The sequence below is a fragment of the Notamacropus eugenii genome, chromosome 5 (assembly GCF_028372415.1).
Source record: "Notamacropus eugenii isolate mMacEug1 chromosome 5, mMacEug1.pri_v2, whole genome shotgun sequence".
NCBI lineage: Eukaryota > Metazoa > Chordata > Mammalia > Diprotodontia > Macropodidae > Notamacropus > Notamacropus eugenii.
In genome coordinates, this window is record NC_092876.1 from 272,093,096 (window position 1) to 272,119,914 (window position 26,819).

The following is a 26,819-nucleotide window of genomic DNA, read 5'->3' on the forward strand; positions in this document are numbered from 1 at the left end:
GAAGTACAAAGTAGATGAAAGGATTCCTCTGAGAGGTATGCAGTAGTAGTTAGCCCCTGCTGCAGGATGGGGCATTTGGGCTGAATCTTAAAGAAAGCCACACATTCTGTGAGGTAGAGGTTAGAAGGGAGAACATTCTCAGAATGGAGAACAGCCAGTGCCAAGGCCCAGGGAAGATGGAGCGCTACATGTGATGAACAGTAAGTATGGCCTATGAAAGTAATGAATGAGAAATCATTACATTAGAGTAGGTTTGGCAAACCACGTAAGCTGACTAAACTCTGCTTTGAAAGAAAGAGCAGAGAAGACCTTTCATACAAGTTAGATTCGTCAGCAAAAAGTCTGGGTAAATCAGAGACCTAGAAAAGCAGGGTGACAGAAGGTACTAGAAACAAAATACAGATTTCCTGACTTGTTGGTGACTTACTTAACAACTCTATCCTTCTGAAAGTGGAGTTGATAGGTGGAAAAATGGAGAAGTGATTGAAGAATTGTAGATTTTTAGAGCTACAAGAAATCTTATGGGTTGGGGTAGACAAGAATATTAGATTGCTTCAGGTAGGTTGATACCTGTAGGGCAGTATATTCAAGCTACCAAAACTGATTCCCAGCAAGCAACTGAGAAAGCTCTCTGTCTGAGATGTACCTGACCTAATAATCCCTTATTAGAAGTCCTTTAAGAACTCTCAACCAGGCTTAATAATAATTCACATTCACACAGCATGGACAGGTTCACAAAGCACATCCCTCACAACAACCCTATGGGGTCCACACTACAAACATTATTATTCTCATTTTACAGAGGAGGAAACAGACTCCAGGAAGTGACCCGCCCAGTGTCACAGGCTCCCATGTTTAAAGCTAAAACGCTCCTCTGAAGTCATCTAGTCAACCCTTCTCCTTTTACAGAAAAAAAACTGGACAGATCATTTACGTGACTTGCTCCAGGTTACACATTAAAGCAGCAGAGCCTGGACTTGAACCCAGGTCTTCTGACAGAAGCTGGCAACGTTGCATAATGCTGCCTCACTTAAATCCCGTTCACAGGCAAGTAAAGCTATCACTCATGATGTCACTGATCGTCACCAACAAAGGACAAACAAGAAGACATGACGGAGCTGAAACTGATGCCAAGATCTTCTATGGGTCCTTTCTCTTGCCCAACACTGCCTCCTCACGTTTAAGGCGCAACTTGCTTTACCTTCAAGTATTTGGTCAACAGTTTTAAATGCTTCATCCACGTCTCCGTAGTCTATTTTTGTTTCTGTCTCAAGGAAAGAGTTGTGCTGTATAGCATCCTGAGAATAAGATGGAAAAAGATAAATATATATGTGTATGTATAGATAGATGTATATGTATAGAGGTGGGTGTGTATATGTGTGTATATGTGTGTATATGTGTGTATATATAGATAGATGTATATGTATAGAGGTGGGTGTGTATATGTGTGTATATGTGTGTATATATGTGTATATATAGATAGATGTATATGTATAGAGGTGGGTGTGTATATGTGTGTATATGTGTGTATATATGTGTATATATAGATAGATGTATATGTATAGAGGTGGGTGTGTATATGTGTGTATATGTGTGTATATATGTGTATATATAGATAGATGTATATGTATAGAGGTGGGTGTGTATATGTGTGTATATGTGTGTATATATGTGTATATATAGATAGATGTATATGTATAGAGGTGGGTGTGTATATGTGTGTATATGTGTGTATATATGTGTATATATAGATAGATGTATATGTATAGAGGTGGGTGTGTATATGTGTGTATATGTGTGTATATATGTGTATATATAGATAGATGTATATGTATAGAGGTGGGTGTGTATATGTGTGTATATGTGTGTATATATGTGTATATATAGATAGATGTATATGTATAGAGGTGGGTGTGTATATGTGTGTATATGTGTGTATATATGTGTATATATAGATAGATGTATATGTATAGAGGTGGGTATGTATGTGTGTATATAAGTTTATTTATTTATTTTAAAAATAAAGATAATTTTTCTCAAATGTGGGGAGAGGAAGTGGAAGGGAGAGAAAATAGAGTTTCGTTCATTGAAATAAAAAAAGAAAAGCTGACCAGCCAGAACTTAACATTACATAACACTCAGCCTCACTGTTTTCATGGTTTGAGTCTCAGAGGCCTTCTTCCTATGCCTCTGCCTATGCCTGGCTGAACTTTCCCACAAATGATTTGTGGAGAAGCCGAGAAACCTCAGGCACACTCCCTGAGGAGACTGTACAAATAGGGCAATTTGAGATCTCCTGCAGGTGGAGGTGATGGGGAGGATGGAAGGGATTGTACTAGCGATTTACAAATGGTATATAGAGATCTTTCTGTGAACGTAAGTGTGTTCTCTAAGTAATAATTATTCATTTTTCAAATAGTCAGGATAACAGATACAGTTTTCCAAGGGCAGATTTGCCCTCCCTGTTTTAAATACTGAAGTTCCTCTGAAAAGAGTATAAAACAAAACAGTTATGCCATCATAACAATGATTAATTTCAAGTATTGAAGAACATTGGTACAAAATTATTACGAGGCATTTTCCAAAAGATAAAATTGAGTAACGCACTAATCAAACTTATAAAAACAGTGAAACTAGGGGAAAAGTAAACACAACTGAACTAAAATAAAATTTGTTTTCTGCTTCTGAAGCAGCTCTGAGTGCATCAATTGCAGCAAAGTCCCAGCTCCTTTCCCACAGCTCCACTCTTCCTATAGATCCTCACAAGTCATGGCAAGTGGATGTTATCTCTGTCTCTTGACAAGTGTTAAAAAGGAGTCGTACCACATAAACTACTACAGATTCTGAAACTGTCATGCTCAGTTTTGATGGTTATTTGATGGTGGGTGGTTTTAATTTTATCATGCCAAAGTCATAACCGATATATTCCACAGTTTATTTAATCACCTCATTTATTTTCTAACTAAGCTAAAGATAGTATCTTCTGGGTAAAAAACAGAACCATGAGCTCACACATAGAGAGCAAGAAGGACCTTTAAAGTCCTTCTTGTACAATCTCCTCATTTTACAGATGAGAAAACTGAGGCCCAGAGAAAAGCAACTTGCCCAAGTTTTCGCAGGCATTAAGTACTTCTTAAAGACTTTGGATTCAGGTCTAAAGACTCCAAGCTCAGAACACTCTCCACAGTACCAGGTTGCCTCCCAAAGTTAATCTCGAAACTCTATTGAGCAATTTTCTTTTTTCAAGATCATGTGTCCTCTGATTTCTAAACCAACTTGAGCCTATGTATTTTCCAAATATTTCCTGGTGAGAGAAGCCAGCTGACTTTGATCTGGATTTGGGCATTTTACCATTCTCTACACACCCCTTTAATCCATCCATTTGTGTTTCAATCAGTCTTAGATTAGAATTGAGGATTCTACTCCACACCAGTGTAGGAAACATTTGTAAAGTTGGGATTTTTATTTTGGGTGGAGCTTTTCGTCGCATAATTAGAGGCTTTATGAGTTGTTTCTTAATTTTTTTTCCTGGATGATGGAGAAGGGAACATTTTGAAACTTGGAAGGAGGAGGAAGAGAAGTAGGAGAAAGAGGCAGAGTGATCATATTTAAATAGAGCTTTAAGATTTGCAAAGTGATTTTGTTGGGGGTGGAAGCTCAATTCCATGTGGACAGTCTCAGGCGGGTAAAGGTGGGAACTTCTAAATCTTAGAGTTCTCATGAGGCCCCCCAGAAAACAGCAGGGAATTGAGGAGTGAGACTGAGCTATCTTGTGTATTTCCGCCTCTTCCCGTGAGAAACGTGATGGGAGGAGCATCCCCGCCCTCGAGACTGACCCGGATCTGGGCACACCTATTGTTATCTAACAGGCAGGGTATTCAGGTGCAAACTATGCGGCCGGAGAGCTTAAGTAGGGTCAGGAAAGCCCGAAGGTGCTCTTGGTGCTGAGGGGCCCTTACAGTACAGAAGGCCTCTTTTCCTGTCTTCGCTCTTCCCTCTCCCCTCTCTCCCCACTTCCACTTCTGCTTTCATTCCCTCACTGTAAGATCTTTGCCTCCTTGGGAGATTTCTCTCTCCCTCCTAAGGAAGAGTTCCCCCTGCACATGTAACCGAGATCCTGAATAAAGCCTAACCCTTGTTCGACTCCGGAAAGTCTCTTCTCTCATACGTTTATCCAGTTTGGCCAGCCGAAGACCTGTGATAGGTAAGGTAAGACTCGGGTAGCCCTCAGGCCTCTAGGCCTGGCATGATTTAGGGTGCAGTAAAGTGCTGTGTTCAGAATCAGGAAGACCTGAGTTCAAATCCAGCCTTAGATACATACTAGCTCTGTGACCTAAAACAAGCAATTTAACTTTTCTTAGCCTCAGTTTCTCCATGTGTAAAATGGAGATAATTATAGCACCTACCTCCCAGGACTGTTGTGAGGCTCCAATGAGATAACAAGGGTAAAGTACTTGGTAAACCTCAAAGTAGCATGTAAATGCTAACCATTATTTTTCTTATGTCCTCATTTAATCTTCAGCGATCTTTATGAGAACTTTGTTAAGTACTAAAGAAGGATCTATGGCTTCCAAAATCAGATGTTCTTTTGTTTCTTTAGGAAAGGAAATGGGACTTGTACAGTGGCGTTCAAAACAAATCTATTACGTAGGTAATGATCCTAACTGTTCTAAAAACATGGGTTTTAATCCTAAGGACTCTTGATCCTAAGGACTCAAGGCAATCACTTGAATAGCTTCCTGGTTCACTAAAAAGGCTTGAACTTTAGATTTTGAAGAAAAACTGGTGCTTTTTTTTTTTCTTCTTTAAAAACAAATTTAGGAGTACTTGGCAGAGAGCAACAGGATGCATAGTTGTTTTGGAACAAACTGTCTCAGAGACTCAGCCAGTTCCCCACCACACACTTGATTTTTTTCCTATGACAAATAATTCTATTGTAAACATAAACTTGTTCTCTAAGTAATCTCAAAGCACTCAAAATCTCTTTTGTTAATTTTATTTCTAATATGTCAACTTTTAAAAATGATGACATGCTTTAATTGCTTTATTAAACAATTAAATTAAAATGAAACACATACATAAGAACATGTAAGATTTCAGAGAGAAAAATCTAATAGCCTTTGGAAACTTCCAAAGTGATTTTGGAATCAAAAACTCCATTTTGAAATGTGAGCAACTATGAAATCTATAGGCACATGAGAGTACCCAAATAAGCATTAATCTTATAAGTTTATAAAATGATGATTTAAGCTTATAAAATGTTTTTCTTATATAGGAAGATACACATTGGAGAGTAGCAAAGTAGGACCTGAAATTGGACTTTACAGGACAGAATTCATTTACTCTTTCTTCAAAGTTTGGCTGAATGGTGCTGGGAGATAAAGGGAGAGAGAAGGCACAGCTGTCTGTGTCCAGGGACACAACTTCCCCTAAAGACTGATGGCTCCCTTGTCTCCTAATTTCTAAGAGAGGAGAACCCCTGAAGAATTTGATAATCACCTCAATAGTCAGGATCAAAGGTTCCAAATCACTGTACTCAATCTTGACCAGACGAGCTGCTTGCCTAGCTTTAACATCTGAATCAGCAACCACTGCACACACAAGCTGGCCCACACCAAGGACCTAAAAAAATACAAAGACCATAGGCTTTTTGGGGGGGAGGGGCATGTTATTCTTCTCTTATGTCACATTGAAATTCTACTACAGAATTAGGTACACACATCAGTCTTACAAGTTCTGAATGTATTCACGTGCTAAATGATGGTGTCTGGTACATCATACATCTAAAGTTCAAAAGATCCCAGTTTCATTGGTACTGAGTGCAACCATTCCATGCATTAGTAGATTGTGTGCTATTGTGTTCAAATAAATTCATCCCTTGGTGGCCACCCTTCTGAGAATGAGATTCTCCATCAACAGATTCTGTCACCCAGCCAGCACTTGAAAGATTTTCTGGCACGGTAGAATCTACTAGAGCTCAAGTCCACTAGAGTGACCTTTTAGAATACAAGATAATCTCTATGCCCAAATGAGGTAGAGTTGGGCCTTAGTGGAGGCCTGCTTAGATAGTAAATGGATAATAAAGTAACACATCCATTATTAATTAACAAATCTTCTGGAAACAAGACACACTTCAAAGACAGCTCAAAAAAGGATGAAGGAAATTTCAATACTGCTTGGAAATGGAGCAAAGTTGGCAATGACCAAGGGGAAAGGACAGTGGTGGCACTGCTTCTTAAGAGTAGATCAGGAAGAGGGCCTAACTGAGGGGAGGTCTCTGGGGGAAGGTACTTCCTGACCTGTGGCTCAGTCTGTTGTCTATATTATTGGGCAGAGGAGTATAATGAAAGAAAGAGTTAACTACTCCCTGCCATGGAAGAAGCCTCATGACCACTAGTATAATAATCCTATCACTTGGATTATTTCCATAGCTTTCTAATTGATTTCCCTATTTCCAGGTTCTCTCTTCTTCTTCTTCTTCTCTCTGTCTTTCACACACACACACACACACACACACACACACACCAAATTAATATTCTGAGTTCACAAGTTTGACCATGTTACTATCTCAAAAGATCTTGAGTGGTTCTTTTGAGTGGTTGAGTGAGAACTATAACTAAAATGCATAGTTCTCTTCCTGATACATAAAGTCATCCAACATTCTGGCTCCCAGATACCTTTCCAACCATACTTCACACTATTTCCATTCAAGAACACTCCACGTCCCAACCAAACTAGCTGGCTAGTCCTTGAATTCAACACACAGGCTATTTCTTCTTCACCTTTGCTTCTTAGGATCCCTTATGTACCTCTAGGCTCAGTTCAGATGCCCCATGTTCTGCTGGAAGCCGTTCCTGATTGCCCCAATTTTTTTGTGCTTTGTCTTCTAATTATCTTGTGTTTATTTCTCTGTGCATCTGTCATATCCACTATAACCAGCACCACCACCACCACCACCACCACCACCACCCACAACAGAACATAAGCTCCTTGAGGGCAAGGACTATTTGGGTTTTCTCTTTGCATCTCCAGAGCCTATAACAATGCCTGGAACTTAATAAAATATTTAACAAATTCTTCTTAAATCAAATCCAATCTTTCTAAATGAGAGAGTAAAGGAAGGACTTTAAAAGGAATTTAGCACAGTAGACATATGCTGGACCACGCTCCTATTTCTTCTCTATAATTTTAATTTCTAGTAACAAAACTTCTGATAACAGTGAGTCATTAAGACATTCTTTTTATTTCTTATGAGAGATGTGTCTGAAGATGGGGCATTACAAGACTGGGAGACAAACTTCTGGCTTAGAATTTAATATATTTTACTAGAACTTTTCGGGGGATGGGGAGCCAAAGCGAAAGAATGAGACAGATGAGAAGCTCCTGTCTAGTTCTTTTATTAACTTTGGTTCAGTCCAACTTCTGAAAAGCTAAAAATTGCTTCAGCATTTTCTCTGTATATTTTTTTCTTTTGCTGACATTCTTTTCCCTTTGTATTTACTTCCTGTTCTTGCTCCTTCTATTGTCCAGGCTAAATATTCCTAGTTCATTCCACTAATCCTGACATGGTATGTATGGTCTCCTGTCCCCTTACCAACCCAGTCACCTCCCACCTCTCAAACATGATTCTCTTCTTAATATAGCCTAAGACTACCCTAATGTATTTTTATACCTTGATACTTATATAAATCACCATAGTGGTCATCAATGTGGGCATTTTCCCGGTGCATATTCCTACTTCCAGTGGTTCTGGGGTACAGAATATGCAGAGGACATTGTCATTGTCTCTTATGCAATGTAAAAATGAATAATTCATATCTCAAAGCATTTCACAGGCTTGAACACTGTCCTATTCCATTTCATCCACAAAGCAATCATTTCACAGGCAATATAAAACAACGTTGTATTTTTAGTTAATATTTACTTGGTGTCCACAGTTCTCAGCTAACTGCCAAAACACCCTGGCTCTGTCTCATGGGGTTCACAGTAGTTTCTATTCAAGGTCGGTTTAGCTCAAGTTCTAATGATTATTAAAATTCTTTTTTTTTCTTTTCAGTCTGCTTGCTAAATTGTGGCTGTCCCTTATAGACACTAAATTCAATACTCAATGAGAACTCAATTTCTAGAGCACTCATTGAGTCCTAAGAACTCCTGTGATGTATTTATATGACTAAATGTGAACTAACATTCCCCAGGCCAAAAGACTGCAGTGCCATTTTAACAGTCAGAAACTAAACAAACTTCTAACCATTGAATCTTCGTTGACATCAGGACCCCATTCACAAACAGGTCTTCAGACACCAGAAGTCAAGTGAATGTTCTATGTCTAAAGTGTGCATGTTCAATGTCTGGGTATGCATTATCCACCATCATCTGGGGTGAAGCCCAGCAGTTATCAGAGCGTGGATTCCCTCAGGTTCTCAGAGACCATATCTCTAGGTATTTACTGCCCCAGACATCTGGCCCAAGATCAAGGCTTAACCCCTTCTTTCCTCTAGAGAATACAGTCTGACAAGAAGCCTATTCATTGAATGAGTGTATCTCACTCAAAGTGAGAATGCTATAAGACCTTAGCCTGAAAGGGCCAAGGTCTCACATTGCATCCTGGGTCATCTCCAGCCATCTTAATGAATATTAGGCCACTGGACCCAGATGGCTCAGGAGAAGAAAGTGAGGTTGGTAATCTTGCACAGCTCTCCCTCACTCCAATCAAAGTCAACTGCAAGTCATGTCATCATTTTGATGTCATGGTCCTCTTTGAGAAGAAAGGACAAACACAAAAACAGTCTGATGCTACCCTTCATCAGAGAATCTTGGAGGGTGGGAGCTGTAGTCAACTGATGCTCCCCCATCCTAAGGCTAACTAACTCCTATTTTCTCTTCCCCTAATTCCTGTGATACAGCATCACCATCTACTAAAGTGAAAACCTTCTTCCCCAGTTACCTGAACCCACCCTCCCATTGCAATTTACTTAAGGCTTCTGGCACTCCCCATTTTCCTGTTTCTGCTGTGACTTTTAAAAGCCCTGTTCTGTTTTGTTTTGTTTAGCATATTTCCATTTATTTTGTACTTCTCAGTTTTTCCATATTCTTGCTGGTGACATTGCTGGGAAGACATTGCCCTACTGACCACCCTCTGCAGTGCTAAATGTTTCTTCTCTCATGTCCTTGGACAAAATGGGCCAGGAGGAGTAAGCAAGCTTGCTCAGCTTCTCACTCAACTTCGAGACAGCCCCTTTGTTCCTCCTTCAAACAATTATTCTTTTCATCTAGATCAGTGGTGTCAACCTCAAATAGAAACAGTTAGGCTACATATTCATTTGGAAGACTACAAATTAACATTATCTGTGTATTTTTATTTTTGTTAAACACTTTCCAATTATATTTTAATCTGATTCAGGCTGCTCTCAGGAGTTTTGCTTCCAGTTGCTGCCAAGATCCCTCAGTATAGATCCTTTTCAGTCATCTACCAGCCTCCAGGTCTTTCCCCCCACTTAACTAATAGTTGTCTTCTCTACCCCAACCACTGCCTTCATTTTCAAGGACTTCAATATACATGTTGATGTCCCTTCAGACCTAACTGGCTTCCCAGTAAATATGCCAATCTCTTCAATTTCCATGACCTACACCTTAACTTCCTCTTGACTCCTCATGGAAACAGTGATCTTAAGTCATAGCATTCATAACTAGGCCACCTCCATGATCTGGAACTACCTCTCTGTAATCATAGCCTTCTCTTCTTCTATCTAGCCCTTTATCTCATTCCTCCTAACCTGATTCTTCATTCTCACTAGCATGGCCAGTCCCTTCACCAACCCCTGTTCTCCTAGTCCCTCATCCCCTCCTCTGGCCTCATTTTTTCCCCCCAATTTTATCCCTATAGTTTTACTTATAGTTCAACTATATACCATATTCTATGTTTTAAAATCTTTGCCCTCTTGTGCTATTGCCATTCATTCCTTGATAAACCACAACCCAGATCTTCCAATTTTAAGATCACTCCTCTTTTTAAAAAATAAATGATATAAATGATATATTTTATATAAATCATTTATATAAATAGCTACATGGGAAAATGACTAAGCAGATTTTGGCTTATTCAAAATGTGGACACAAAATTTTATAATAAAGATGCAAGGAACCTTGGAATAGTTTGGGAATTAGTACATTTTGAAAATTTTAAGGTAGATTTTTAAAAATGTAAGTGATGTTTATGGGGAAAAGATACTTAAAAATAATAAAAGCATTATACCTCATCAGTTGCCAATATTTCCTCACTTTCAGGAAACTCCGAGAAGGAGTTTACGCCTTGAAGATCTTTACCTGTCAGGACATCAATGACTCCTGGTAGTTTAAGAGCTTCTGAAGAATCAATGGACCTAGATTAAAAAATAAATTGCAGTGTTCTCTCAGAGAAACATACGTCAAATCTGAAAGCTATTTAGAATATGGTCACTGAAAAACAAGACACAAAATGTAAGATACACCTAACAACTACTCCAATCTAATTATTTGCTTCCCTATCTAAATGATTCATTGGCTCATGAATTTTGGGGAAAATGCCCCCTTCTATTCTTTGTCCCATCAATGTTTTTCCCACCTACTCTAAGACAACAGAATGGTGGCACTAAGATAGGTTTGCCTGGAGAGGATACAGAGGAAAAGCCTTGCTTTTATGCAAAGATTCAATTTTGCCCTTTGAATATGTGTGTATGTGTGTGTATATACACATGCACACGTATATGTATATATGTATGTATATACACATGCACATGTATATGTACATGTGTATGTATATACACACACACATATACACAAGGAGTTTTAGGTACCAATCTACACTGACTAAAAGCAAGTCGCAGAATCATATATTTAGAACTGAAAGAAGCTTCAGAGGTCTACAAACTAGAACAGAAATAGAACCAATATATGGAAGTTATTGAAAGGCAAATTTCAGTCCCAAACAAGGAAGAACATTCTAATAGAGCCTTCACATGGTGAAATGAGCTATTTCAAAAGATAGCTCACCTCCATTGAAATTTTTCAAACAGAGATTTCAGAGGATTGTATAGAGAGAATTCCTACACTGGAATGGGTATGTGAACTAGGTAAGACTAGAACCTCTCATGTTTCTTCCAACTCTGAGATTCTTAGATTCTGTGCCTCTAACTCGAGATCCTTCATTAGGAATGATGAAATTATTTTGTGACAAATCCTGAAGTCCAGTCCCACCATGACCCTGGCTTTCACTGACAACCTGAGCAAATAATTTATCCCCTTTTTTAAATTTTTAACTTTCTCTCTTACACTAGCAGAGCCCGTTTTTATTGGCAGCATGTTTCAGAGGTTAGATGACAAAGCAAACTATGATTGCATTCCTCAGTTCATGATTGTACTTACACAATCTTGGCGTGAGCTCTTGAACTTGTTACAAAGGTCAAGAAAAGTTCCTGGTCATGCACAGGCATGTCATCACAGTAAATGGCCTCACCAGTTGCATGCTTTATACCAGATTGGTGCATGATGGGACGCCCAATTGGATCTTGAGGAAACTGTTTTGTGTCTACCTTCTGTTTAGTAAACAAAACCATTTTTATGTATCAATAGAGAAAACAACTGCATTCTTTGTCTCATTCCTACATTCTTTTCATTTTGCTTCTCTCTAACAAAGTAATCATAAAGTACTGCTGATCATAACTTTTAACTACTCTCCCTCTCTGCAAAAGGCTCAGAATACAAGTAAGAATTTTATGGTAATTAAAGTCTTATAGAAGTGTAAAGATTTCACTACATTTTAGAGATCCAAAGAAACGTGTGTTGCATGTCTATGTATCAGTCCTGTAAGTAAAACTTTAAGCAACTTAGTTTTGTTTTGGGGTTTTTTGTTTTAGCCACAGTATAAATTAACAAGTTTACTCTCCTTCCTTCCCCTCAACACCTATCTAGACTTGATGCTGGTAGGTTTTCCCAAGTAAGTGGGGAAGAGTAAGAGGAGAGATGTCTCAGTGATATAAGAATGGAAATAAGAGATTGGCAAAACTCAGAAGCCATGCTGGCAACATTTGTAGAGAAGCAAACTCCCTCTGTTGCTTTAAGATACACGCGTTATTTCCTGCAAATGCACCATCTCATTTTCAACACACATTCCCCATGCAGAACATGCATGATATCTACAATCTCTGCCTTTATAGTTTGGAAAAATGCTACTAACCTGGTACCTTAAAACAGTCTCATACTGTTTGGAATGGAAATCTTCTAAAACGCTTCTATACTCAGCTGGTAAAGAAGGACAGAGAGAAGGGTTCTGAAAGGAAAACAGTTTATATTTTTTAGTGTGTTAAACTGTGAGCAAAGCCCCAAATCACTTAATAGCCAACAGTTCTATTCCAAACTCAACATTCAATTGCTCATCACCATCATCACTAGCAAATATTAATTGATTTGTCTTCTGTGTGTAGGGCAACTCTGGGGGAAAAGAGGCACAAGACATGGTCCTTGTCCTCAAGTAATGAATGACAATCTAGCTGAAGAGGCTGAGGACAAAAACCACAAAACACTGAAGACTGCCTAGTGTGGCTTTCTCATTTTATAGATGAAAAAAATTAATATGGAAAGCTAATACAAAAACAATACAGCATATGCATAGTTTTAAATAAGTTTATATCATTACCTTCTAGGATTTCTTCCATTTCTTATTTGATCATTTTTAAATAAGAAATTATAATTTCAAGATCATATACTCAACTTTTCAAAGAGAGGGAGATATTATAAGAAGATTATTATGTTCATAAATGAAAATCTGGCAAAGTAGGAAAAGTACCAGATTTAGAAATGAAGGACTGGGACTTATATTCTACCTTTGATACTAGCTATACAATGAGAAAAAAGTCATTTAATTTCTCTGAACCTCAATTTCCTCATCTACAAAATGGGGATAATAGTCTCAGCAGAGAGGTGGTAGAATGAAGCAATCATTATCAGGAACAGCTGATTTATAATGCTTTAACTTTGTGTCTTTATTCCAAGAGAATATTCTCTTGGGGGTGAGTTTGATAGTTATTGAGAAGTAACAGGAATTTTTTAAGACTTTCAATAACAATTTACTTTTAAAATGAAACATAGAAAAGAAAATCTACAGTACTTACCCACAAAGGTTGTTTTAAGGGTCAAATGAAATAATGCATATAAAGGCACTTTGGGACCCATAACGCACTAAATAAATGTCAGCTCTTATTGTTGTTATTCAATAGCATGTAATTAAAGCAGCTCTGTGGTTATTAATGAACGCCTATTTCTTCCTGAAGCAAAAGTCCATCTTTACCTCACTATTTTTTTCTGGTGATACTATGTGGCTATGAATCATGTAATATTACATTTAATTAAATCTGTTGGTGACTCAAGGGGAAGTGGAGAGACACATGGCAAAATAAGTAGGGTGAAGCATATTACCAAAGGGAAAATGTATACCTGAAGAGGCATAAAAGACACCCTTAAAAAACTGACTGTGGGCAAGTTATCTAACCTCCCTGGGGCTTGGTTTTCTCATCTGCAAAATAAAGGAATTTGACTTGATGATCGATAGCTTTTTTTCTAGTTCTACATCAATGACCCTAAAATGTATGACTAGAAAATGAGCAAGTTACAGAAGCAAAGCATAACACATGGCCAACCCATGTATTTCACTGGTACCCATGTAATGTCGGTGATCTAAAACAGAGACGTCAGCTGCTACAAAACTCTAGAGCATAACCTGAACCTGGTTAAATTGTAATTAGGAAATGTTTAACAGGATAAATGAAAGTACAATGTTGTTTGTTGTTGCTCAGTTGTTTTCAGTCGTGTCTGATTCTAAATGACTCCATTTGAGATTTTCTTGGCAAATATACGAGTGGTTTGCCATGTCCTTCTCCACCTCATTTTACAGATGAGAAAATGGAAGCAAACGGGGTTGAGTGACTTGCCGACCCAGAATCACACAGCCAGTAAGTGTGTGAGGCTGGATTTTAACTCAGGTCTTCCTGACTCTAGGCCTGGTGCACTACCCACTGTACCGCCTTGCTACACTCCCAAAAAATATAAGATAGATAATGTTATTTTGTGGTTTTCTAATTTAACATGAACCTGCAGGGATTCCTTTCTATTTGAGTTTGACACAACCAATCTAGGACATGGCTTCCAGAACACTGGGTAGACCACTATGGAGGATTTCTGGGATGACATGGGCAAGAGTTGAGCAGAATGAAAAGCTGTAGATGGGTTATGATCTGTAGTGAGCCCTTTTCACATCAATAACAGATTCATCAAAGAATAAGCACATTCTTTTTCTTAGTTTCACCACATGACAAGGGAAAAGGTTTTACTAATAAGCCAGAGACTAGGATTTATAGAAATAATTTTATTTTCCTCTTTTGATCAATATGCTTATTTTAAAACTTCTCCCTCAAAAATAGGCTACATCACTATTTAGTAAAAGTAATATTTCTCGGCTTCAGTTTTCCCACCTCTAGGGGGAAAAAAACACTTTTTTTCTGCCAATCTCAAAGAACTGGTGGCAGGAAAAGATATAGTAAAGATAAAGTCTAGAAGAAATTTGGCATTTCTTAGTCAAAGTTATCAACTTTGGGAAGTCCTCACAGTGATCACCAAAGGAAGAGTCCCTGGGGAATCATAATCATATTCACATTCATATGGAATTTTATGATTTAAACAGAGCTTCCCTCACAACCACCCTCTGAGACACATAGTCCAAGCATGACTATTCACCTCATGGGTAAAAAAGACTGAGGCTCCAAGATGTTAAATGACTTGTCCATAATAATGCAAATATTAAATATCCAAGAGAGGATTCCAGCTGAAGTCTTTTGGCTCCAGATTTAACATTCATTCATTCATTCTACTATCCTGTCCCTTCTGTATCGAACATTTTATTGTTGTTGTCGTTTCAGTCATGTCTAATTCTTTGTTAACCCATTTGGCGTTTTCTTGGCAAAGATACTGGGGTGGTTTGCCATGTCCTTCTCCAGCTCATTTTACAGATGAGGAAACTGAGGTAAACAGGGTGAAGTGACTTGCCCAGGGTCACACAGCTAGTAAATATCTGAGGCTGTATTTGAACTCAGGTCTTCCTGACTCCAAACCCAACCTTTCATCCACTGTGCTACTTAGCTATTCTATCTAAAATTATAAGGATGACAAAATGGAGGTACAGAGAAATGAAACTGCTAGGAAGGGATAGAGCTATGAATACAACTTGGAGCTCCTAGTCCCACTCCAGTGACCTTTCCACTATACCACATCCCTAGCATCAATCGCACAAATGTAAGGAGAAAAAGACACATGACAAAAAAGGGAAGAACAGAGACTCTTAAACTGAAATCCATGAAACATTTACCTTTTAAAAAATATTTTGAGAACTATATTTCAAATATTTCATAATTCTACATGTCATTTTATTAATTTTAAAACTTTATTATGAGGAGGGGTCCATAGACTTGCCTGAACTGCCAAAGGGTCCATAAGCAAAAAAAGATTAAGGACTCCTGGTATATACGAAGTTGAGCAAAGCAGTCACCACTGCTGATGATGGGTCCCTAGGGTTCTCTTTGTACACTAACAGCAGCACATCATTGCAGATAAGTCAGATGAGTCAATAATAAGAGATGAGATTTATATTAAGAATAGCGTTTCACCACAAGGAAGCCATAGGAGTAAAGAGTAATATAGCATTTATATACCGTTTTGAGGATTTGCAAAACTTGTCATGCCTTGCACTTTATCTCACCTCCTGAGGCTGGCAATACAGACATTTTAATCTCTTTTTACAGATGAGTAAACTGAGACTAAGATTAAGTGACTTGATCATAAAAGTAGTGTCTGAGGCAGGATCCAAACCCATTTCTTTCCATCTTACCATAGTGATGCTTTGTTGGCAGAAAATCCATTCATATCTCAAAGAACACAGATGTTCTACACCAGGGGTGGGGAACTTGCAGCCTCAAGGCCACATGTGGCCTTCTAGGTCCTTGGGTTCAGCCTTCTGACTGAGTCTAAGTTTTAAAGAACATATCCTTTTATTAAGGGGATTTGTTCTGTGAAGCTTGGATTTAGTTGGGATGAGTAATTTTCCCATATTTGTATATGGAATAAGAAATTTTTCTGTGATAATCTTATCTAGTAAGCTACAGAGTACTTTGTTCACTGTTTCTTAATAATGTCCTTCAGAAGAAGGAAACAGATGTCAACACTATAGTAAACTTACCATCATCCTCAAATTCTGCAGGACTTCTAAGTAGAACTTGAAAAGAAAGCTGACAAGGAGGGATCTCTTGTATTCCACCATTCCACCCGGAGCTGAGGCTGGGAGTAAGACTTCATCTAGAACCGACCTGCAAGCTTCGCCCAGCATCTCCTCATTCCACGCTCTATCAGAGACAGATTTAAAAAATTAAAGAGTGGAAGTCAATATACAGAAGCCATTAGCCGACAGATTTAGAGAGCCTATGGAACAAAGCATGGCTCTTGAAATAAGCTAAAGGTTTTTATGCTCATGATCACATTACGTTACAGGATAAGTCAAATGTTAATACCATTTCTCTGACTCATAAAAGTGGAACCAAAACAAAATTTAAAATGTGCTGAAAAGTAGTTGTGGAGCACTGCCTCTCTTTATTCCCTCTCCTTCTATATACATACATTTATGTATATGTGCATATATATGTATGTATATGTGTGCATGTGTGTATATATATATATATACATACATACCTATATATTCATATAGAGAAAGAGAGAGACAAAGACAGGTTGCATGTATGTGTGCATGTACATGTGTATTTAGCAGCCTATATTTAAATTGCTTATGTTATTTCAGCCTGGTAAGTAGTCACTCTCCCAGGGCAAAGAACACATATTTCATGAATTTTACTTTCTTCAAAGCTATTATTGGGAAACAGATTGATAAACACACATATGTATAAGAGCCAAATTCTTTGTATTCATTTTCAAGACAGCCCTAAAGTGTGCACATGTGCACACATATACACACAAACAAACACACACTCAAGAATGGTACAAGGGGGAAATCACTGGATTTGGAATTGGAGAAACTTAGTTAAAATTTTACCCATCATGTTTACAAGCTGTGTAATCCTAGAAAAATTGCTTAACTTCTCTGGACTTTATTTTTTTCATCTGTCAAACAAGAGAATTAAATGATATCCAATTCCCTTTGTGCTAATATCACTATGGGAGGCTCACTTGAGGCTTTCCTACGATAGTATCATCCATATGTAACAACGGAACCTTAGCTGAATTCCACACACTTTAGTGTAGATCCCATATGTGTTTTCCTGATAATCATAGAGAAATGATGACTTTGATGAAAGGAAGACTTGCCTTCAAATACTGCCCCAGCTGTATGCCCTGCCCCAGGGACAAGGCATTTAACCCCTTAGTGTCCTAGAAACTCTCTCTCCACTACAGCTAAGTTGCAAGTCTGCACCATTTGCCAGAATGTAAGCTCTTGGGGGGCGAGGGGCAGGATATGTTTCATTTTGGCCTCTGTTATACACAGAACCTAGTATGGTATCTGGCATATGTTAGGTACTTAATAAATGCTTGTGAATTGATTGGTGGGAGAGTTTCCATATCAGAAGGTCCTTACTCTGATGAACTTTTAGGTTTGAACTGAATAATGAGTGAATGCATAATTGAATCAGGTCAACTCTGCTACTTCAACATGAAGTGACCATGGGTTTTAACAGCAGGACCATAAATGTGGCAGCTCTGGCAGGTCCTACCAACTTGGAAGGAATTCAAGTTTGGGCCCTCTGATGGGCCCTACTATCCTCCAGGACTAGCTTGGTGTGAAGTAGGTCCTTAGCAGGAACATGGCCCTACCAGCTCCTACAGATGGTCTAATAGGCCTGCAAGAGTTGCAATCAGTGCTGCTGGGAGAGACACCCACAGCAGTAAGATGTCTGAAGCCATAATGGATTTTATGTTACAATCAATTAGAAATGTCCCATCATTCTAAGTCTACAGACATCATATTGTACCTTCCTGTGAGTTTCTGGCAGAGTTTCTTAGCACAGACAGTGGTGGAGCCAATGCCTCCATAGAAAATACAGATGTCTCTAATGATGTTTGTGTCTTCTTCAAAAAGGACTCTCATTCCAGAAATAACAAATGCCAGGGCATTCTGTTGACGTGGAGCTTGTCGAAAAGCTGAGACAAATTCCCACTAAGGACAAAAGTTAAGCAGAGAAAACATTAAAACTGCAGGTTATTCAGTAGCTAAGAATATGTGCATATATACATATATACGCATTCACATGAATACAAAATTTGCTAAATGACTAGCCAGTAAGCTGGCTGGTAAAGTTGAATTTTTAAAAACCATGCTTCACCTTCAGAAAATCATGTAGGGTTTTTTTTAAAATCCAAAATCGGTAAAATGATAAATTGAAGGGTGTTAATTTGCAAACCCTTTGTAAAAAGGGCTCTTCACTTTACAAAAAAGCTCCACCACTTATTTCCTTTAGATAGCTATCTTTCACAGAGGATATGAAATATAAATGGTATAATGAAAAGTAAACCCACAAAATTTGTATTCTAGGTCTGGTTCTGCCAAAAATGAGCTGTGTGACCCTAGCCATGTGACACACTTCTCCATTCAATAACATTCTCCATTTCAATATAATAATGACTGAACAATTTTATTTCTAAACAATTTTTCAGAAACATGAATAGCAAGACATATCAATATAACACTTTCCACCTCTTTTTCCCAGTAAAGAATGCCTCAATTTCTTTTCTCTGTCTCCCCCACTGATAAACCTAGAAGTCCTTGTGTCTAGAGGGAGAGGTAGGGAAGAAATATTCATTAAGGACCTACTAAGTGTCAGGCATTGCAGTAACTACTTTACAAATTATCACATTCAATTTTCAGAACCCTGGATGGTAAATGCTATTGTTATCCCCATTTTATAGTTGAGGAAACTGAGGCAGACAGGTTAAGTGACTTGCCCAGGGTCTCACATTTAGTGTCAGAAGGCTGGATTTATACTCAGGTCTTTCTGCCTCCAGGCCTAGCTCTCTATCGACTGCACTAGCTGTCCAAGATGGGTTAATGTGTGCATGTTACACACCATTCCTATGAATTCCTAGAACAAAACTTCTCTAGGTTCTTTACCATGGGGAGGGAAAATCATGGAGCAAACTATTGCCATGGACAAGTCAAGTCAGCAAGCATTTGCTAAGCACCCACTGTGTGCCAGGCCTGGTACTAAACAGTGTACCTACAAAGAAAGGCAAAAAAAAAAAAAATGTCTCTGCTCTCAAGAAGCTCATCTTCTAAAGGGGGAGACAACCTGCAAACTGAGTACAGATGAGATATATACAGGACTAATTGGACCTAATCCCAAAGATCCAATTTAATCCCAAAGATCCCTAATATAAAGGACTACTAGGAAAAGCAGAATGTGGGACCTCAGCTAAGAATTAAAGGAAGCTTAGAGGCAGATGGAAGGGAATTCTGAGCCTGGAGGGCAACCAGTGAAAATGCTCAGTAGGGAAATGAAATGTCATGGAAGTCCTACGTTATTAAGACATACATTACTTTTCAATAGAAACATTTTCTATGCCTTCTTCTAACCCCCAGAACAGGGAAAGGTATATTCTTCAAATCTTATTTAAAGGAAATAAAAGCAACATGGGGTAGAACCAAGTATAGGAAAGTCTCAGGTTAAAAAAACAGCTTTCTATTTTAAAAAGAGAAAGAAACAGAGAAGGAAGAGGAGTATGGTAACAAGTAATATTCAGTATGTAGCATGAAGATAAGGTAACTGAAATGCCTGAACTTTGCCCGAGCTGCTTGTAATAAAATATTTTCTGGAATTGAACCTTTCACTGTGAATACAGAAGGCCAGCATCTTTCCCCTCCAAATTAGGTCTGATAGATAATTAATTCGTTTGTATTAGGCTCTTTGGTACAACTAAGAAATTCCTTACCTTCCTAGAATAGGGGATGTTCACTGAGATCAAGATTTCTTCTGGTTTGAGATCTGAACTTCGTGCCTTCATAAGAAATTGGTCATTTAAAGGAATTTGTCGCTTTCCATCTGTTGGAAAAAAAAATTGAAATTTCCACAGATTCTGTCCCTTCCTCCGCTCGTCTATTTTTTTTCTGGAGCAAGCCTGTGATTTTATTTGGGGTAGGGAGCTTGTGGTGAGGATTCCCCTCTATCAAAGAAGATGGACACTTTCTCTGGACCTTAGAGAGTTGCCTGGGGACACTGAGAGGTAAAGCAATTTGTGCAAGGTCACACTAGCAGTACATGTCAGAGGAGGACTTGCACTCAGGTCTTCCTGACTCTGAGGCAGGCTGTCTAACCCTCTCCGTCTATTCTTCACGTGATCAGATTCTGATAAATGAGGGAACTCATACAACCATGTACCAGAAGGAATATTGATAATATTTAGTATTGTTACAGTGTTAAGGTCTCAAAGCTTAGGGTATTTTACAAATATTATCTCATTTTATCCTCACAGTAATCCTGGGAGGTTACTACTATTATTATTTCCATTTTACAGATAAGGAAAAATGAGGTAGCCAGAGGTTAAATGACTTGCTCAGAATCACAAAGTCAGTTAGAGTCTGAGGTCTCATTTGAACTCAGGTCTTTCTCATTCCAAGTCTAGCACATTGTCATCTTACTGCCTCAAAGGAAAAGATTAGTTGGGTTGGAGGAAGTCAGTTTGATTCCTAGCTATAAGTAATAATTAAATAACCTCTTTTGATTTTTCTCTTCCTTGTTAATATCCAAACAAACACATATATATGTTCATTATCTAAATGTATTATGGAATTCCTTCTGGTGGGTTGCAGTGAGGCTACTCAGAGGAGAGCCCAACAGCTAAGAAATTTTCTAATTCTGCTCCTGAGAATACAATGTTTTCATCATCCTCCATTCTCAGTCACTTGGAAGTTTATTAACCAACATACTGCCAACATTTCAATATGCAAGTCTACTAGTCTGTTAATGCTTATGCTTTCATCTCTTGCCCCAAGCTAATGTTTTATAACCCTCATTAATGATATTAATTTCTGTAAATTCTCTCTTTGGAGTTTATGGAACATTCTTGGATCCAAAAATTTCTATCCTTCACCTAGAAAATTCTGGGGATAAGGAGTTATAAGGAAAGAACACTTAACAATTAGAAAGTTTGTGGCAGAAACCCTATGCATATACAGGAGAGCTAGTTTATATTTCCAGTTGTAGAATAATGGCCTTAGGGTATGCCAAGTAGAATTTCTAATGGTTTTGGGCAGCTAGACAGCACAGTGGATAGAACACTGGTCAAGGAGTTAGGAAGACCAGAGCTCAAATCCAGCCTCAGACATTTATTAGCTGTGTGACCCTAGGTAAATGACTTAACCTGTCTGCCTCAGTTTCCTCATCTGTAAAATGAGCTAAAGAAGGAAATAGGAAACCACTCCAGTATCTTTGCCAAGAACCTCCCCCCTTCTGAAAATGGGGGAAATGAAGGGTCAGATACAACTGAACAAAAACAAAAAAATGGTTTTGGGGATTTCTGTAACAAGGAATTTTTTTAATATACTACCAAATGCAGAAAAAGTGAGATGTCTAGTGAGATATCACAAAATCTAATGTGAGATTTAACTTGAGTCACAGTGTGATATAGTTGCTAAGAAAATGTTAATGTGACCTCAGATTGCTTTAATAAAGTACAGTATCCAGAGCAAGGAAGATGATAGGACCTACTTCTACCTGTTCTAGTCAGACTGGCTCTAGAGCAGAGATGTCAAATTCAAAAACTCCAGGTGCTCTGGAACCAGATTAAAAAGTATCAAGGAAATGTTTAAAATAAATGTACAATACAACATAGATAATGTTAATTTGTGGTATTCAAAATCAATACAAAGTTGATATCACTGCTTTAGATCTCTGTATTCAGATAGGGGAACCACACATTTCAAGAGGGACATTAGAAAGGGGCACCCAAGATGGTGAAGAGACTCAAAATCATATCTTATGAAGAGCAGTTAAGCCACGGGTGGGGAACCTGCTGCCTCCAGGCCACATGTGGCCATCTAGATCCTTAAGAGCAGGGGTTCCCCAGTCAGGATGTGAACCCAAGTCATCTGACTCCAAACCAACACTCTTTCAACCGATAAATAAATCAACTAAGATATATATACTAAAAACATTTACTGTATTCCAGACACTTTCCACTGGTCTATGCTGAGATCACAGGTATTAAATCTTTGATTTCATTAATGCAACTAAATCCTGTTGAAGAGATTGCCACTTGATGCAGGTTGGCATTTTTTCCTGAAATATTTAGTCTTAGAGAGTTACCTAGAGCACTGAGAGATAAAGTGTTTTGTCCAGGGTGGTAAACTAGTTTTTTCATGAGTAAGATTTGAATTCAGGTCATCTGGTTGGTTCTATATCAACTTTGCCATGCTTTCCTCCATTGATATGAGAGCCAACTGAAAATACTGAAGGGGCAGCTAGGTGGTAAAGTGGATAGAGTGCCAGGCCTGAAGTCAGGAAGACTCCTTTTCCTAAGTTCAAATCCAGACTCAGACTCTTACTGTGTGACCCTGGGCAAGTCATTTAACTCTGTTTACCTCAGTTTCCTCACCTGTAAATAAGCTATATAAAGAAAAAGCAAACCACTTTAGTATCTTTGTCAACAAAACCCCAAATGGAGTTATAGATGTGACTGAAAAACGATTCAACAACAATCATGTAGAAGAGAGATTCAAATTATTATATATAGATCCAGAGAGATGCAATAGAACCAATGAATGAGTCATAGGCAGATTCTGACTCAGTATAAGGAAGAACTTCCTAACAACTGCTCCCCAAATAATAGTTGTTTCAAGATGTTAAAAAAAATGGTCTGGTAAAGCGGGGGAGTAAATTCCACATTGATAGTAATGTTCAAGCAAAAGTTAGAGAACCACTTGCCATGGATCATAGATTCAGAGCGCTTTCAAGATAAACTAATTCAGTTTCCTCATTTTTCAGATAACTGAGGATAAGTAAAATGGCTAAAGGTCACAGATGAAATAAACAGTAAAGCTAGTAATTGTACCCAGGTCCTTTCACTCCAAATCCATCACTCTCCACTCTTCCAGGTGGTCTCATTTCTTGACCCTTTGAAGGCAATAGTAGGTAGCAATTCTTGCCAAAGAATTTGGAAGTTCTGCAAGTTGTAGACCCTACCTTGACTTATAGGAAATGCATCTCCTCTTCTGATCAGAAGTTAGTTTCATACTTTCAGATAGAGACAGTAAAAATTCTTGAGTCAACAAATTCTTCCTATCTCATTGTAATGGAACCACTTTCATTATGATGGGCTCAGGAAATTCAACCAGGTGGAGACAACTAGATATTCCTATACTATTATTGGTGGTTAAAACATCTCAGAACACAGCGATCCCCTATTAGAACAACTGCCCATTTGAAGTACTACATGGTTCTTTGCACAGGTTCTATGGCAGCTATTTGAAATCACGTATGGCAACTGCTGAAACAGCTTCTATAACACCAGTTTATTGCCCTGTTTAGATCTTTGTCTTTTGCCTCCATCAGGGTTTCTTGACTGAACCATGCCTAGCTCCTTGATATTCATTGCCTTAATATAGCTGAACTTTGCATTTCTAGATTCTTCCTAATGCACCATGACTGCTTTTCAAGTCTCCCTTGAAGGAACACTATTAGAGTGATGAAATAATATTCAGGAAAACAACCAGCTTTCGTCACAGGCTTGAGTTCACTGAGAAAGGAAAATCGTGTGAATTATAAAAGGCACTGTTTGTATTAATGGGCATCCTTACTTCCCCAGCATCTACTACAGTGCCAGGCATATAGTAAACATTTAGTAAATATGTATTTATTTAATGATTGGCTGCCCAAGATCCTGAACCCTCTCTAGAGATAAGGATAGATAGGGACTTGATCAGTGATTTCACTCATTTAGGAAAATTCCTGAATGCAGAAACTTTCTACCAAAGCAGGTCAGCACCTTCTCTGTCTAGAGTATGGAAAAGTAAAGTGCATTTCTCACTGTCATATAACCGGTATGAGTCAGAGTCCTGGCTCTGAGAACAGTTCCTGGTCATACAGTTAGTGTGTATCACAGGCCTAATTTTGAGGCCAACTCTCTATTCACTATACCTAAAAGGAAAAAGAAGCTGGACCAGTTTAGGAACTGAAATACAGACACACCCATCCAGGGGCTATGAGACAGAGATCATTTCAATTATTTCTGATCAAAGGTCCTTAATCTGGAGTCCATGAATGGATTTTCTTTTGTTTTATAAAATAGTTTCTTAACTGTATTTCAATATAAGTGCTTTTCTCCATAATCCTATATGTTTTATTTTATGCATTTAAAACATTAAAAGGATCAGTAGTCCTCTTCAGACTGCTAAAGTGGTCCTTGAAACAAAAACGTTTATTTTTTTCTGATGATTTAGCTACAGTCCTACTTGAAAGCAGAAGATGAAACCAGGCCAGTCTTTTCCCATTCTATCCATTTGATTTATCATGGCTCCCTCTCTGACACTTTCTATGCCTTTTCTTATAACTTACCTTTTGAAGCCAGATTAAGGGTACAGTTACCCACAGCCAGAAGGGGATTCAAATCTGATGTTGAATGTCTACTGATGATGCTGCCTCCTAAAGACTTTGTAAAGAAGACAAAAGTTGGCATCTTAATTTCATTATTATCACACTTAAAAACATAAGTGCAAAAAAATTAATCAAGGTTTGGGAACCTATAATATCTCTTCTGATCAAATTGAACATGTGTCACATAGTGCTAATAGCAATCATATTATGAGGTTTAGCATGGAAAAACACCTACTGCCACATTCCTGATCTGTGATCCTGCCAGAGTCCTCAGATGCTTTAAGAGAGCCTGGTAAGTTTGAGTCTTCTCTGCTGGAAGCTCCAAGACCACATCAGTCAAGATATCTTTCAATTGGGCTAGGCTACAACCAGCACCTATTGTCAGCCCTGAAACCAAATCATTTAAAATCAGTAAGATATAAGCAATGTTAATTACCTAACCTTGTTACAGAATCATACTACAGTTTTAAGCTTTGGATCTGAAAAAATTATAATGGTGCTTTATTGTTATACAACAGATGAGGCATTTCAATGAAAATGAAAAGGAAGAATAAACACTTTGTAGGCTGGCAAACTTATCTAACACTACCTATAAGATGACTGATCTAGTTGATATTGCTTAGCTATAGTTGAGATTCCCTTAATCATAAACTGATTATTCAATAATAAAGAAGAACTTAGTCTCAGATTTGTCATTTGCTAAAGAGAAGAAGGTAGCAAGGAGAAAAGTGACTACATTGTTCATAGCCTTTGATATAGTAATTATACTACTGGGCCTGTGCCCCAAGGAAAATGAAGTCAGAAAGAATGCTTCCAACAGTTAGAAGCACTTTTTTGTTATAGCAAAAAAAAATAAATAAAACAAAACTGGACATAAAATGAGTATCCAGTGATTGGAGTAGAGTTTCAAAAAATATGTTATATGAAGGCAAGTGAAATATGTTGCTCTAAAGAAAATAATAAATACGTGAAATTCAGAGAACCATGGGAAAACTAGCATGAACTGATGCACAGTAAAATAAGCTCAACCAGGAGAACTATATGCACAATGTAAAATGAAAACACCACTAAAAGGCAGCCAAACTCCAATTACCTGTAATGACCAATATTGGTTTTAGAAAAGAGTTGATGAGACACTCTTCCCTCATGATGGTAAAGATGTAGGGGTTATTAGTACAGTAGGTGGTAAATACTCTCAAAGATGGTGTTTGCATCAAACTATTTGGATTAACTGCTTTTCTTTGTTACAAAGGGTGATGGAGGGGCAGAGCCAAGATGGCGGAGTAGAAGCAGAGATCTGCTATAGCTCTCCCTCAAAATCCCTCAAAAACATGTAGAAAATGACTCTAAACAAATTCTAGAGCAGCAGAAGCCACAAAATGACAGACAGAAGCAAATTTCCAGCCTAAGACTATCTGAAAGGTTGACAAGAAGGGCCTGTCCCACCAGACTGGGAGCAGAGAGGAATTCAGCATGGACCATGGACAGATCTGGAGCAGGCCTCAGGGGATTGAATCACTAGGGCTGCTTCAGTTTCCAAACTTCTCAACCCACCAATGCAAAAGACATCTTTGAAGGTCAGTGGGAAGGATCTTTCACCTGGCTGAGAGAAAAACATGGTCTGTCCCCAGCCCCAGCCCCAGGGCAACTGAAGCCATTGCTAAAGCAGAGGTCACTCTGCAGAGGAGTGCCCTCCATTTAGCAAAGAGCTCAAAACTCAAATAACTGGTTGGGAAAATGAGCAAATGGGGAAAAACAAACAGACTATAGATTCTTACTTTCCTGGTGAAGACTTATTTTCTTATACCATTGATGATGGGGAAGATCAAAACATACAACCAGAAGAAGACAACAAAGCCAAAGCTCCTGCATCCAAAGCCTCTAATAGGAATTGGTCTCAGGCCATGGAACAGTGCCAAAAAGGATTTTGAAAATCAAGTAAGAGAAGTAGAGGAAAAATTTGGAAGAGAAATGAGAGTGATGCAAGGAAATCATGAAAAACGAGTCAACAGCTTGCTAAAGGAAACTCCAAAAAATGCTGAAGAAAATAACACCTTTAAAATTAGACTAACCCAAATGACAAAAGAGGTCCAAAAAGTCAATGAGGAGAAGAAGGTCTTAAAAAGCACAATGGGCCAAATGGAAAGAGGT

The 26,819-nt window shown here is 38.2% G+C and overlaps 1 protein-coding gene across 2 annotated transcripts in view; it reads right to left on the reverse strand.

Moving 5' to 3' along the window:
• LOC140506077 (aldehyde oxidase-like) overlaps positions 1 to 26,819 on the reverse strand; it is a 104,617-nt gene that overhangs the window by 45,658 nt on the left and 32,140 nt on the right. For both annotated transcript variants that reach the window (XM_072612839.1, XM_072612838.1), the window contains exons 11-20: positions 24,904 to 25,055; positions 24,630 to 24,723; positions 20,011 to 20,120; positions 18,057 to 18,241; positions 16,259 to 16,421; positions 12,212 to 12,304; positions 11,401 to 11,570; positions 10,253 to 10,379; positions 5,500 to 5,622; positions 1,202 to 1,298 (exon numbers count right to left, since the gene is read on the reverse strand). In XM_072612839.1, the coding sequence (XP_072468940.1) occupies positions 1,202 to 1,298; positions 5,500 to 5,622; positions 10,253 to 10,379; positions 11,401 to 11,570; positions 12,212 to 12,304; positions 16,259 to 16,421; positions 18,057 to 18,241; positions 20,011 to 20,120; positions 24,630 to 24,723; positions 24,904 to 25,055 (1,314 nt within the window). The remainder of the gene's footprint in view (positions 1 to 1,201; positions 1,299 to 5,499; positions 5,623 to 10,252; positions 10,380 to 11,400; positions 11,571 to 12,211; positions 12,305 to 16,258; positions 16,422 to 18,056; positions 18,242 to 20,010; positions 20,121 to 24,629; positions 24,724 to 24,903; positions 25,056 to 26,819) is intronic.